Here is a 15,635-nt window from a genome sequence, read left to right as displayed (position 1 = left end):
GGTGGAATTAACTGTTAGATATTGAACAACAGAAGCCATTAAAAGTCCACACACACACCCTTTAGAAATTAAAGTTACTGAGAGAAAGACAGCTTGAGGGGTATCCAGGACTGGATTTGCATGTGAAATGACCAAGAGATCAGTTCTAGGCCTGAAACCAAATTGCTCTGCTCAGAGGCCTTAAATGAGAAGTGTGCAGATTGCAGAAGCCTGCTTGTGCCCCCATTTTGCACCTGCATGTGGCTGGTGGTTCTCATGGTTCTACTAAAAAACAAACATCTATCAAGCCTGTGGTCTGCCAACCCTTCCTTGAAGCTATCCATAAAAACAGCTTCTAACATCAATGTCTGCCATTTTTTAGATTGTTCTAAAAATATACGCCCTTCTCCGTGGCTGAAATGCACATCTCCAGTGCTCCATTAATTTTTGTCAGGAAAAAAAACAAGACAGCAAACAGGCTATCCCTCTGCAACTAAGCTACCTTACACACTCATCCATTATATTTGGACAGATTACAGCATTCACTGCACTGGGACTAGGGGAAAGGAAAACACCCAGGACTTCAAATATCTGGATAAGCTCTAAATCTAACTGCCTCCTGCACAGCAGAAATAATCCCACAAGAAAATAGTTCAACACATACAGATGACCATTTAGGGTTTGAAGATAGGCTGGTGCTTTTTCAGAACAAAAGGCATCCCTCCCTATCCCCAGAGGTTCTAGTCTACAGACTCCTGTGAAAAGGGGCCAGATGTATATTGGAGTAGAAAGGCAGAAGTCAACAGAAGATAAGAAAAGGTAGAGCCGTTGGTCATTAAAACTGGTATGGAAAAGGAAGGAACATGTGTAATGCACAGGTTATGCCATCAAGCAACTTCACATCTTCAGGGACATATGGCACTAGAAAGAAGATTGGAAAAAATTAATATGGGCATAAAATCAGAACAGTGACTAGAGGTCCGACTCAAAACTTCAAAGTGAGAAGCCATGTGACTGGAAGGACAAACGTGTTGCAACTTCCTCACCACCTCAATTGCCCTGGGGTGTAAGAGGGCCTGTTTTTTCAGTATGCTACGAACTAGATTCCCTAATAGAGGCTACCTGAGAAGTACTTTAAATAGCCACAAAGTCCATCCTACACATACTAAATGTCAAGGCAACACATAACACATCCTTCTCCAACCTGGTACTCTGCAGATGTTTTGGATTACACCATGTACCAACAACAGTTCATGAGCCTCATTTGAGTATTCTGCAGCACATCTATTAATTTGAAGATGGGAGACAGCACATCTATTGTATTAAATATTCATATTACTTGAATTTAATTAATTGTTTATTTCTTATATATTGTATATAATCATATTACAATCTGAAACGATGGAATTCAGTTGTATCACTACAAAATACACTATATAAAAATAATAGAAGTAATAAATATGCAATTAAAAATCATGTAGCATCTGGCATAGCACATTACAATTGTGACCACAGGCAGAAAAATAATTAAGTGGTCCACAGCAAGTGTCAAGTGATCTGCAGGGGCATAAAGTTTGGGACCCACTGCACTCAACCTCCCTTCAGTCCCAGTCAGCACAGCCAACGGTCAGGGATGATAGGAGTTGTTGTTCAAAACATCTGGAGTACACCAGGGTGAAAGAAGGCTGACAGATATGGCACCTTGTCAAGGCCCTGGTGCATCACATTTCTTTTTTCAGATTGGGGCAAGCATGTAGTATCCTGAATGTGACTGAACCAAATGCATGCTAATTAATTCAACTTTTTCTGAAGCAGCTTTTAAATCGAAGTTTTTGAAACAGTATATAAAAATCTACAGAAAAATAGTAAGCCAGTAAAAATTGTCACACAAAACAGAGTAAAACAAAAATTAAGATAAAATAGCTGCTAAAAATGACTTAAATGGCTAGGCAAATAAAAAGGACTTGTCTTGGCACTGAAACTTGTCACAACAGGTACCAAGTGAGCAGTCACAGCAAGAGATTCCAGAACCAGGACAGCACTTCTAAAAATAACAGTTCTGTGGTTGCTACCTGCCTAATCTCTGATTGTACGGCCTGCAAGTAACAAGCCTCCGATGCATATCATAACACATGGATTGGTGCATGTGGAAACAGGTGTTTTTTTCAGATAGCAAGGTCTTTTTCAAAGATGAATATGCACCCTTAGATCCCCTATTTTAAGTTTACGTACTTTTAAGAACACAGAAGACATTATAAATTGTTTAATGCAATTTTCCATTTAAAACATCTGGTGTCATGAATGTAGAAGGGATTTCATACAGTCACAGAAATTTCTGGTTTCAGTTGTTTAGAATCTAGGAATCAATCAGAAGGTAAAAACGGAAAATGAGGGTAGGGAAAAATAGATGTAAACATGAAATATGAGTAAATTCAGAGTTATTATGTTTCCATATAATTGGAAAACTACACAGCTGGAATTTAAATTTAGAATCATCCAAACCGAGCCCCAATGAGCAGAGGAAGCACCTACCCACTCCCAAGTCACCTACTGCAAGTTTCCAACCCTTGAAGAATATTTTTTCTTTAGTGTGTGTATCATTTGATTTCCCCCCTTTTCTCCCCAACCTGAATCAGTACCTACTAGGAATGGTTGGGCGTGGAATAGCGACAGGTTCCCTCTTAGCTTTGCCTGTTCCCAGGTTTGCAGCAAGATGTGATGGGAGAGATGACAGAGGCACAAGAGATGTGGATTTTCTCTCTCTCCTTCCTGTTTTAACAAGGAAAGCTATCCCTCAGTCCAGCAACAGACCACACAACTCAAACTTATTACATAGCTTCTTTTTCTCTAGTAGGCAGAGCTCGAAGCACAAAAAAGCCAAAGCTCTTAATATTAAATAACTTTAACATGCAGCTGTTTAACAAACTGTAACCGTTTCCAAGCTTTCTCTCCATGGCTGGCTACTTTAGTATAAAGACTGAATAATGGAATTTTGTTGAGGCAGACAGAGGAACTGATTCCCCCCCCCCTTTTTTTATTGTCTTCTAACACCTCGTGATGTTTGCCCCACACAGAGATACTAGCGCAACAGTATCTGCAAGTACTAAATTGGATCTCTTTAAAACTTGATATTTCCCTTCTTCAAGCAAAGCTGGGCAATCTGTGAGCAAGATCATGCACCCTTGCCCAACCAGCCTTTAGGATCACATTCTCAAGAATGAAGCAAGAAGAGCAGGAAGCAGCCTGTGCTTTTTAAAAGACCCCCATCTGAGGTTAGTAACTCAGCACCCTTTTGACAAGGCTTTGCTATTAGTGTTAGGCAGCAAGCTGTGCTTGATTATTGTGCAGGCAGGAGCCTGGGACCATGTTGGAAGGCAGCAAACATTCTTCCCAGAGTACAATTAGAAATCCTGAAAGCAGCTTTTAATGGGAGAGGGTGGGACGAGGCTAGTTTTTAAAGGGGAGGGGAACAAAGCTTCTTTTATTGGGGGCATCACACCTCTTTAGGACTGCAACAAAATCTGGACAATGAGAAATTTCCTACCCTTCCTCTTCCAGAAACGCACATTGCAGAGTACGTGCCCTTAACAGAATATCAGAACTTGTGTTGTGGTAGAAAGCTATGAGCCAGAACACTGATCCATCCTAGTAATAGCACTCCGAAGGTACAATCTATGCAGTGCTGGTTCATAGGTGACCTGAAGTGGCCCAAGGGACAGAATTTGTTTTTAGGCTCCAATTTGTAAGATTATAAAGTTCAGTCACAATCGAGAAGCAAAATGAAGTTTCTCCCTGGCTCATAAACTCCGTATGTCTCAACAAACATTGCTAAAACTCCACATTTAAAACTTTGCATACCTTCATCTTCCCTCCTGAACAGATTCCTCAACAGGATTTCTTCCCAAAAATGGAGAAGTGATCTATTTAACTGAACTCTCTTTTGGAAGAGTATTTTTCTCCAATTAGTGTACAATGCACTGTATGGTTGGGGTGGTGGTAAGGTGTGCATGTGTATTTATACATTAGATGCAACTAAACCCTCTGCCTAGAAAAAAATATTATCATTATCCTTAGTTAAATTTATATCCAGCCTTTCCACCAAATGGCATGACAAGGCAGGATATCATCTGGGAATGGAGGAATACCATTTGTGCAATGTGGATCTGTTGTGCAATCAACAGGTCAGCTGATCTGAGGAATGTGGAGAGGTGGCAAGGAACACAATAAAGCAGGAATGGGGAATCTGTGGCACTCTAGATTTTGTTGAACTAAACTTCCATCATCTCTGACCATTGATCATGCTAGATAGGGCTAATGGAAGCTGAAGTCCAGTAATATCCAGAGGCAGCAGGCTCCCTATCGCTCCAATAAAGTCCTATAGTATCACCCTGCATCTAATGTGTCTGCCACTTAGAACAAATGTTTAGTCAAATTCACAACTGAAGCACTAAAAATGCAACACAAGGAAACAAGAAGTCCACTCTAAGTGGCTTTGAGTTGCCATGGCACACAAAGTAATTTTAAGTAATTCCCTTTTGAAGACAGAGAGTTCATCTGCTAGATTTCTTTCAAGGGCTACTTTGAAGGGTAATCCTGAACTAGGCTTGACAGCCTCTTCTCTGCCTCCCAACATGGCTGTCACATATAAATTAAATGGCAGTCTTTTTATGAGAGGGGGGAGGGAGGGGGAGGGATTGTTGTACCTGAGCCTATTGAACGTCCAACGGAGTCAGAGGAAAGAACCACTGAATCTGTAACACAAGAGTACAAGTTCATTTTTCCCTTGTCATATAAATCCATTACTTGTTTACAAGAGGCTCCTATTTCCTCTTCCTCAATAAAATCAGTGTACTGGCTACACATTCAGCAAAGAAACTCTAACCACGGCATTTTTGTGCTACATGTGCAGCTGATCAATCACACTGGAGTGAAACATTAAAAATACTTCTGGCCCAGAATTATATTCCTTCCAGGAAGGGGGTAGGCAGTCCTAAAAGAACCTAATTTTTGTCCCACAGCAGAAATTCAGTAGGGAGCAAGCTTCATGCTGCCTTTGAGGAGCTACTAATGCCTCATAGTTATTATTCAAATGTCTTGCAGTTTCTTCTCTGAGTTATTCCTATGCTGTGACAGAGAGAATGAAGTGCACTAGTCAAACAGGTTAGCAAATTACTGTGTCATAGAATACCCATGTGCTACATTCCATCATGTGAGTAGAAGAAGGTATCTAATACATATGAAAGAGAAGCAAGGACTATGTTAGAGATAACATGTGCGTTAAGAGCAAATGCCACCACAAGCATAGCTGTTAAAATCACTACTGGAATTATATGGCCTCTTGAGTCTAAGAACATTTTGTTTCAACACTGTCCATGGTTTAACTTCACAATGTAATAGAGAGATCATGGAGAGAAAGATTGTGGAAGCCAGTAGACAGATACAGAATTCAACTGACAAAATTCAAGATCATTTATAATTCCCTATTTCCAAAAAAGGGCAAGCAACATGGTGAAACCTAAAACCAGAAGGAACCCACAACAACAGTGGATGGAAGCCGGGAGGGAAGGGATGGACACTTTTATTATGTGAATTTTCCCAAGTTTGACTTAGATCCCAATATATTCTATGTTTTATAAGACTCATTTCCCATTTTCTTTTTCCTTGCAATATCCCTCATGCCATTTGGACATACAGTATTCTGTGTCCAAAGGAATAATGATTTCAGCAGAATCATGTTTAGCAATAAACCATTTTTATTCTGAAGGTTTAGACTTGTATATACAGATTGTATGCTGTATCAGAAAGAGTTCTGAGAATCACAAAATAAACCACAGGCCCTGCAGAGATACTTGAAGTTTAATAAAAGATTGATGCAGTTTTTGTATTACATACCGCAGGTAATCCCAAGCCAAACATAGTGATGGACCAACACTAATCTGGTGGCTCCTTTAGAGAAGTGTACACACTGGACAACAATGAAGAAATGTATTATCAAAACTGGTACATTCACCTAATGCAGAACCAAACCATGGCTTAGCCCCAGATAGTGTAGCAGCAGGAGGACCAAAGGAGGAGCACAATCTTCGATCTGGGAATCCAAACATTTGCTCATACACACTAAACCAAAATTTATTCAGTGTTGCATGCAAATCAGGTCAGTGTTAGGTAAGGTGTTCGATATTTTGATTCCATCTCAAAAATAAGATCACAAGATCAAAGAACAAAATTCCAGCTAGTAGCTCCTACTGATCAAGGTTGTTTCTCCAACCTCATGTTGTAATTCGCAAACTCAATGAAGTAATACTTTTTGTAGTGTCAACATCTATCATGCATATCTGCTCTAGACGTAAAGCCCACTTGACACAACAACATTAACTAGATTGTGGCTATTCCTAGAACTCCTATACACACATCATTATCTGTGAATAAATTCTTTAAAAAGCATGATTAACACATGATGTGTTGCTTCCTGGAACAGTGCCCTGCTATTTCACGCAGTCAATGCTAAGTCTACTGCCAGATACTCTTCTCCATTCCAAATTGGATTTAGTTCACAGAAATACTAAGATTGAAGCATATACAGGAAACGCATATGCATACACACAGCTTTTTAACTGTGTTACACCAAACACGGCATTATTACAAGCACAAAATAAAGCTTTAATTCACAAGTGAGAACATTAGGAAGAATTCTAGCTGTTAACATCTAGAAGTTACTTATGTATTATTGTGCAAATGTGTTGATCAGAGAAACTCCTCCTTCACACAGAACCAATTCTGCATACATCATTGATTCAGTAACAACCTGAAACAAAGGTCTACTCAAATATGGTCCTTTCCAAATAATCTGCTAGCAGTTGATATGGAAAATAATGAAAAGCAAACATCCAACTAGCAACAGTTAATTCCTGAACACACCGAGAAAACTGAATATTGAGATTGCTGTTAAAAGTCTTTATTAAGTCTGCTTTTCCAGTCTGAAATTTGAGTCCCTCAGAATACATTTGTCAAAATCACATGTAACAATTTTCCATGTATGTTTTGTTTCTTTTGCAGCGATAGGACCACAATATTTTATCCATTCACTGACACCCCACTATTAAAAGGATAAACACACACACACACACACACACAGTAAGCTAGCTGGTAGTAAATATAGTTATTACAGCATAGTTAAGAAAATGTATGCAGTAATCTGTCAAGTGGTAGCTTTGTCCACTTCACTGGTCCCTGCAGCCTAATATAACCACTTCCTATTAAAATTGCATGGGGACACCACACCATATATGCATTACCCCTTTTCTTCCCCCACTCCAATAGTAGGAGCTATGAGGAACTGCTCTAGCTACTAACAGTTCACAAGGAAGGCATATTATTCTTGTTCCCAGGCTTAGAGCCAGTTTGTGGTTGCTCAATACACACCCACACAAAAGCACCCAGCCAGTCAGTGGACTGCACCCATCAGTTTCAGGTCCCTTGTTCAGATTCGTATCTGAAAATAATAATAATGTGGAATTCCATCAACTACTGAGCATCCTGTCTTGTTTTGGTGCTTCTTATTTGTCTGTACTATGAATGCCCTGCATCAGCCACTCGGGGCTTTTTGGCAGTCACCCACACCTCCTCCAGAGTTATTACCACGTTTATGGACCTTTGTTCAAAATGAACTGAACGCTGCCAACTGCACTGAAACACACGCTACAAAATTATTTATTCACATTGTCATCAGGTGGAACTGTTCCTTTATTTATTCTACTGTTCATAGTACTCTGCTTTCAAGAGAAAGAAAAAGGCAACCTGTTAAGAGAGTCTTAACATCTAACAGGGATGTAGATACTTTAATCATTTGCTCAGGTATGGTCCAAAGTTCATTCAATTCCAATTGCTCTATTCCACGTTACATAAAACTTACAAAAGCACAAGCAGCCACACAATGTGCAGATACAAATAAAACCTTTCCAAGTATTCCATCAGCCATACTTTTGCAGCGCTCAGGAATGTGAGATGACTTACAAACTGCAGTGACAACTCTGCAAAGGTGCAGAAACAACAGCCCTTTTGAGGCAACATAATCAGGGAGCAAACCATGCTAGTACAGGTATTGGAGAGCAATCCCTGCCAGATTCTACATACATACAAACTGTACACACACAGGATCTGTTCTGTTTATGAGGATATGGCCTGCTGACACAATCCAGTGCTCTGTGTTCTCTCTCTCTCTCTCTCTCTCTCTCTCTCTCTCTCTCTCTCTCTCTCTCTCTCTCTCTCTTTCTCTCTCTCTCTCACACACACACACACGCGCAAACCCACTGAAGTATACCATGTATTATGCTTTTGAAAAGAGGGACATGGCAGAATTGAAACAGGGGGACTGGAAGCTACTAGCAAGTTAACTTATGGATTGAGCCTCAGTCAGGTTGCCTGTCCAAACTGACAGAAGAAAGGGGCCCATGGTGCATTTTTATTCCCTTTACTGAAGGAAAGCAGCAACAGGATCCAGCAGCCGGAAACATCTGATTGTAAAAAGCATTTCCAATAAATTCTGGATTTTCTACTTTAATAAACTACCTCCTTAAAATGAGATTGCTTTACAAAGTCTTACTCTGTGTGTGTTTCACTAAATTACCCCCATGGACCACAAAAGTTGGAGGTGCGCCTGTGAGGCCCAACTGAGAAGCATATGTACCTAAAGCAATTCTTATGTTAAAAATGCATTGAAAGATGGGAGTCATTAAGTTTATAAAGATGCAGAGTTGCTTCAACCTAAATTTACTGTGTACACTCACACGCACATAGACACTGTGAGATTGGTGAAAGCTTTTCTAGCATGTTCCTTACTTGGAATCAGAAAGCTTCCTTTGAAGGGTAACCCCTGCAAAAAAAACACAACACCAGGTTTTTGCAAGCTCACAAAACTGCTTCGCCAACAAAAGATGGCAGCCATCCAAGCAGACCCTGAAGGCTCTAAAGCAGGGGTCAGTAAACTTTTTCAGCAGGGAGCCAGTCTACTGTCCCTCAGACCTTGTGGGGGGCCGGACTATATGTGGGGGGGGGGGATGAATGAATTCCTATGCCTCACAAATAACCTAGAGATGCATTTTAAATAAAAGCACACCTTCTACTCATGTAAAAACACCAGACAGGCCTCACAAATAACCCAGAGATGCATTTTAAATAAAAGGACACATTCTACTCATGTAAAAATATGCTGATTCCTGGACCTTCCGCGGGCCGGATTTAGAAGGCGATTGGGCCGGCTCCGGCTCCTGGGCCTTAGTTTGCCTACCCATGCTCTAAAGAAAGCATGAAAACTCATATTGTCCCATTTTTTAAAAAAAGTTTTTGAATCCACAGAGTTTTAAAATTCAGAGTTTAAAAAAACTAATTTCTCAAAATCCAGGAGCTGTCATCTAGCAAAATACATCTCTTATAGTTACCACAAGATGCTCTTCCCACATAGTGAGATACATGGGTCATGCCTACATCTGCATACACAAACATACATATGTGAGAACTCATTCTTTTTTTAAAAGTTCCCTGTTCATTCATTCCATCTTTGCCTGAAATAATATACAGGTAAACAGAGAGGATTCACTGAGGTATTGCATCTCAAATTGGCTGATAAAGAACAAGAATTTTAACTGCTTATTGGTGTGTGTTCCAGAACCCAAAAGATGCTCAGCCAATTCAGTTGGTAAGGCCTGGGCTTCCTAGGATCCTTGTGAATGAAGTAAAGAACCATCTTGCAACTGCTTTTTATTGTTCAATGTATTTTTTTTTAATTCTTTGGATATCCATGGCAATTATTCCAAATCAGGTTTATGCAGAATCACAAATGGTTTATAACTAGTTTTTGAAATGTAAGCAGTAGTTGCAAGTTATATAGAAATAAAATATGTGATTCTGTGAACTGTAAAAGGTGAGGAAGGAAAGCACAAGGAGTGAAAGCAAATTAAATAAACATGCAAATGTGCATGTTGCATATGTGTACTACAGATTTCTTATAGATATGCCCAAAAAGGAGATATGAAATCATTAGATCCCTTTGTCAAGTACAAGAGCAGATCAAACATCAACCTCTTAAAATAGTAATGTTTATCCCAAATTTAATAGTCCCCTATGAATCAAGGAAGATTTTCCTTAAACTTTGACAATGCCAGGCATCTCTCAAATGAACGTTCTTCCCATAAAGGCAACAATGCTTCTCAGTTTCTCAGAAAGGATTTTTGCAGCCAAAATCTCCCAAAACTTAAAATCTTCTGGCTCAGCTGCCTAGAAAATTGTCAGCGATTTCATTCTTGACAGCTTTACACAGATAAAGCTTGCCTGTCTCAATTCCGCTGACAATACGAACAAGCAGCAAGCAAGACTGAAGCACAAGAAAGAAGAGCGAAACAGGGGAGATAAACTAAACTATCTGGTGACTAAGAGCTCTCCCAGACACCCTTTCTGTATGAAGTGGCAGTGCCCCACTTCTCTCTTCATTACAAGGGCTTCAACAAGACATTTATTCAATGAAAGCTGACACTGAACAGATCCAGTCAATGCCTCTGGTTTTCTACTATTGCCCTCATGGATGCAGGCCTTGGCTGGCTGACTCACAACAGCTGTAACTTTGAACTGCAAGTTGTAAGATGTTCCTGGCCCTCCGCTGCCTTACATGATCATTGCCCCAAGCTGGGAGTGAACATACTTTGCAGAGAGAAAAAGGCATGACATACAGAGACCAAAAGCAGCATGCAATATTTTTAAACTAAAAATTACAAACAGATTAGACTTGTGCTTGCATAAACCCTGTGACCTATGGTGTAATAAATAATAAAGTAAAAACAGATCCACAAATCAAGACACTTGCATTTTAGGAATAAAAAAGCCACAGTTCGGGGCTAAAGTTCAGGGTCAGAGCTGTCCTCCTTGGCCTAAGGGTCGTTTGACAGAGATACTTGGTTTGAAAGCTTCCAAGCTGAAAAACTAAGCAAGCCCACTGCAGCTCTGACAAGAGGCCAAGAAACTCAAATGAAAGAAAATTCCCACAAATGGGAGCATGATCTCAGAGCAGAAAAGGATCTGCTTCATGGGAAAAGTTTGGACATTTTAAAAAAGCCAGAGACCAGGCTCTGCGAGTTACCAGTCAGCTCTGTAAGCAGCATGGCTGTGAGACTATTAAACAAGAGCAGATGACAAGGAAGCAAACTACTCCAGCCCTAGACAAATAGAGCTGGAACATTTTCAAAAAGAACCACATTCCTTGCACCGTACTGAGTATGAAAACCAAACCACAATGTGGCCTTTCAAATTAGCACTTGGGAAAGACATGATCTAATGAGAAGAATAACATCCTATGTCATCCAGAAGTGTAAATGCAGAGAAATGTTTTATCTGATCAGAGTACCATGAGGATTAGCAACAAATATCTGGAAGCCCTGTGGTAAGTCACCAAGTCTCTTCTACATCAGCTGTTCATGTTGCAGAGTTCCTGTATAAGCCCCAATAAGCAGGGGAAGTGTCAGCTTCACTTGGTAGCAACCACCATCTATTCAATCAACAGTATATTAATAGGCTGTTCTGTTCCAGCAGAGATTTGCAATAGCATGAGGCTTATAGGAAAACTGAGCATGAGATCTTCACAGGAAAGACATTTGACAGGTTTGTTGGTCCCACCCACTTACTGAAAGGTCACACATGTATGTGCATCTAGCGTCTTCAACGCACAGAATGTTGAAAGCTGAAGCTGCATATCATTACTCTTGCATTTGACAGTTAAGTTATTTTGTTTTGTGGTGCCTACCTCTTTTGCAGAATTTATACTCTTCCATTTCATATTTGAATGGTTTTATGTATTTTATAATTGTGGTGGTTTTCTTTGGTTCTATAATTGTATATTTGAGAGCTGTCACCCACCTTAGGACTTTATGGTGAAGGGTAGGTAAGAAATCTTATAAATGAATAAGTGCATGTACAAACACTCACACACATTAATCACAAATGAACTAAGAGATGTTTGAGGTCACAGAAGAAGCTCAATAATACCATGAAAGTCCTACAAGAATTGAGAGTTCTGTATTGTTTACTTGACCATACACCTTCACAGAGCATCTCTTGTGATTCAGTATAAATAACACTTCCATTTCTCTAGTCAAACCTGTCACTAAACCTCTCATGAATAACCCTTCAGAAATAGGAGCTGCCCACACAGTTTAGCCATGAATTCTTGCTCAAAACCCTGGAAAAAGGCAGACCTGAGAAGGTATCTGTCATTTCCTCCCAACCACGTCTTGGAATATTTCCACCCACCTGTTAATGTCAGGCACAGAGGCAAGGTATCATGCTCTCATGGGATTGGCAAGCTTACAGTTATGTTGGTTTACTGGGCTATTTCCAGTACCAGAGCACCTCATAAATGGCAGCAGTTATTTTATTAATCTTGGTATTATGAGGCAGCTGCCTTCCCTCTTCAATTCAATTTTCATTGAAAAGTTTCTGTAGTTAAAAGATTTCCAAGTCAGCTCAGGGCTGAAAGGGAATCTCTTATGGAAAGCATCCCTTTGGGGGCATGTGTGACAAAGATATACTGCTCTTCACTGACAGTAATGTTGGGCAGAATGTAGTTCTAAATGTATATTTTTATTTTTTTAAAAAAAGTAGAGAAAGAGGAGAGAAACAACAGATAATTCTGCTAGGTGTGGGAATATAAAAACTGAGCATTAAGATCAAATGGAATACTGAATTAATGTTTCCAAATGATTCTTTTGAATATGTTGACAGTTTGCGGGAATCTAAATGTATAAGCATATTCATTATCCCTTACACTATTTTCAAATTATGAAACAAACATTATTGACTAAGGCTACAATCCTGTACCTGTTTACCTAGAAGTAAGCCCCTTTAAAAATTATGCTATTTCTTCTGAATAAACATGTAGAGGATTGTTCATTTCTCAAAACAAAAAGATGCCTGACAGTACATGTTAGAGCATCTGGTGATTCAGCCCCAAACACAGAGCCTTGCACCCGGGGGTTTCACTCTTAATTTGAGCATTATTTGAAATTGCACTAATGCATAGGGGTGGGAACTGCACGATTCCACTTGCTTACTATGCCTCCACTGGTGTGCACAGGAGGCATATTAGTGGCACATAAAATGGGAAGAAGAAAGAGAAGTGGGCACAAGCAAGATACAATTCTAACGAGCAAATGTAGCAAGTACAGAGGCTTGAGGGTTTGGCTTACTCTAGCACATCAAACCCTTACAGCTACCAGAAGTCTACCCATCCTCACAAAAGCTATTTACCGTACAGTATGTCCCTTCAAAGGGGAGCCTCCCTTAGAAGAAAGCTCGGTCACACAATGTCCAAGACAGCTTTCTAGATCCATATGGGAATCCACTTTCAAGCTAACAGAAGGGAATAGGAAGGCTCCAACAACTTTAAAGCAAGGGCCGCAAGCCCACTCCCCAACTGCTCTATGCAATTTTTCACAGGTTTCAACTTTTCATCACGGATTCCAAATGCAATAATATATAGCAGCAGTGCCCTCTACCGGCATAAGGAACAAATAGCTAAGCACTTGCTCTCTTTTTGCCTTCAAAAACTATAAAACATCAATTTCTCATAGGGCACATTCTCCAACCAACATAAATATCCCGAGGGTAACATTAGTGGGCTTTAATCTCTTGGAATGAAGTGACATCATCACAATGAACGTAGACTATAAGATGTCTATGTAGAGGCAAACCTAATCTGGAACACATTTATGCAACTGGTACACACAAAGCCAACTAACATCACAGGACTGGATTCTGAGTTGCCTTTCCATGAACAGAAGGGTTCCTTCCGTTCACGGATGGGACTGCAATCCAGCAAAGACTCCCACGGGGGGAAATGGGGGCAGGCCATTTTCATAGACAACTTTTCCTTTGCAGCCTCCTCACCACCTCCACACTGTTCCTGAGTGTCCCTACAATTATATGAGGAAACCATGAAACTAATTTGCCAGCAGAAGCATCCCAGGAGCAGAATTTTGCTTGTGGAAATGCTGGATTCAACCCTTATGTGCAATGTTAGTTCTTGGGTGAGCAAATAATTAACTTCAGAAGCAGGTCTTTTATGTGCAATATTCAGTTCTGAAGTCCTTTCCTCTCAATTTTCACTTAAGTATCTAACTCTGAATATTAGTGTTAAGCAGGCAGAAGTCCTCTTTGACAATACACAAAATATATTGCTGGGAGGAGCATAAAAGTAAATATGAAACTTTAAAGCATGCAACAGCTTCTAAGAAGCTCACTTCAGCCTATCAAGTTGGTTTCTCATTTCATTTAGTCCTGCAACTGGGCTATGAAGTTGTTCACCTTTGCCAGATCTAACCTATGTAAACTTTATGAACAATTATATTTCCCCCCGTTAACTATAGAGAATAAAGAGAAAAACTAATTGCACAAAGGAACTGCTTTTAAAAGTTCACTGAATATCCAACATTTGCTATTGTGGAAATATATAATTCCTTCATTTTTTAAATGTGGCTACTTAGGGTTGTGCCCGACTAAATCACTGAGCAAAAGTGGAAGGACTTCCACATATAAAATGGAAATTCCTCTACCTCTCCCCTCCCCAGGCACCCCCAGATCAGGTCTGGGAGTTCCCCACTCTTGGGAGTATATGGGGGGAGAGCAGGAAATTTCCATTGTGCAAGCAGAAGTCATTCCACATGTGTAATTATTTTGTTGGACAAAACTCTTATTTACTTTCCTTTTACACTTAGTTTTAGGGCCACATCATACATTCTTTGCTGTCATGAGCCCTGCAGCACTGTCCGGATCAGGCTTGAGTTGGTAGATTCCGAGAAATAAAGAAGAAATGGGAAGCAGGGGCTGAATTGTAGGAACGTAGGTTGCAGAAGATGGGGGGCTTATCTTTCCACCCCAACTTCAGTCACTTTGGAAAGGGGAGCAGAGATGCTGGCTCTCCCCTCTGACATTCCTGTGGAATGCTGAGCCTCAGTGGAGGCTGGAGAGGGTTTTGATCAGCAGAGGAGGAGGCTGAACCAAAGACAGCAACAACTAAAGCAGAACCAGAAGAGGAAGGTGCAATCTTGTTGCCTAGAACCAAGCACCCCCCTTTGGTGAGATCAGACCCTCTTGTCCTGAGAGAGCACGAGCTTGCAATTTTGGCATTCCCACAAGTGAGAGAATCTCACAAGGGAACATGTCATGCCTTGTCTTTAAAAGCTTGGCAGGAGGAAAGCGGAACCTTGATGGGACATCTTCATCACCTTCGACCTAGTTCTGAACTTCTTGCCCTGCTCCTGAACTCCTGAATCATGACTACCAAGTCAGTAACATTACTTTGCTAGAATAAACATCTATTTCTTACCTGCAAGTAATAACTTCTGTCTGTATGTGTTGGGTGGCAGCCAGGACATTTGCTATCAAATATACATGTGACAAGGAACAGTGGCTAAATCTCCAACTCCCTGGCACATAATACATGCTATGGTAAACACATATGTGTTCCACCAATGTTACATGTATGTAAATAATTTTCAGTGTACATATGTGCAAAGTGGCTTTGAGGTCATGGAGCAAGAGTCCAGTAAGACTGCTTAAGATTAGCAGTTTGGAATTTCATGAACTTTCAAGAGCAGATTTGCTGAAATTCACTA

The 15,635-nt window shown here is 40.2% G+C and overlaps 1 protein-coding gene across 8 annotated transcripts in view; it reads right to left on the bottom strand.

The window, feature by feature from the left end:
* The window catches only part of ST3GAL3 (ST3 beta-galactoside alpha-2,3-sialyltransferase 3), a 178,899-nt gene that overhangs the window by 131,798 nt on the left and 31,466 nt on the right, over positions 1–15,635 (bottom strand). For 5 of the 8 annotated variants that reach the window (XR_014169556.1, XM_081916226.1, XM_081916227.1 and 2 more), the window contains exons 3-4: positions 4,683–4,730; positions 2,623–2,748 (exon numbers count right to left, since the gene is read on the bottom strand). The exons of 2 other annotated variants lie outside the window; for them this stretch is intronic. Coding sequence is in view for 5 of the 6 variants with exons in the window: in XM_081916226.1 (XP_081772352.1) it covers positions 2,623–2,748; positions 4,683–4,730 (174 nt within the window). In the remaining variant the exon portion in view is untranslated. The remainder of the gene's footprint in view (positions 1–2,622; positions 2,749–4,682; positions 4,731–15,635) is intronic. One more of the 8 variants, XM_081916228.1, reaches the window with a different exon arrangement.

Source organism: Podarcis melisellensis (genome assembly GCF_964234715.1).
Source record: "Podarcis melisellensis genome assembly, chromosome: 6".
Classification (NCBI taxonomy): Eukaryota; Metazoa; Chordata; class Lepidosauria; order Squamata; family Lacertidae; genus Podarcis; species Podarcis melisellensis.
The sequence above is the reverse complement of the archived record's forward strand: the minus strand, read 5'-3'. Positions and strand labels throughout refer to the sequence as shown.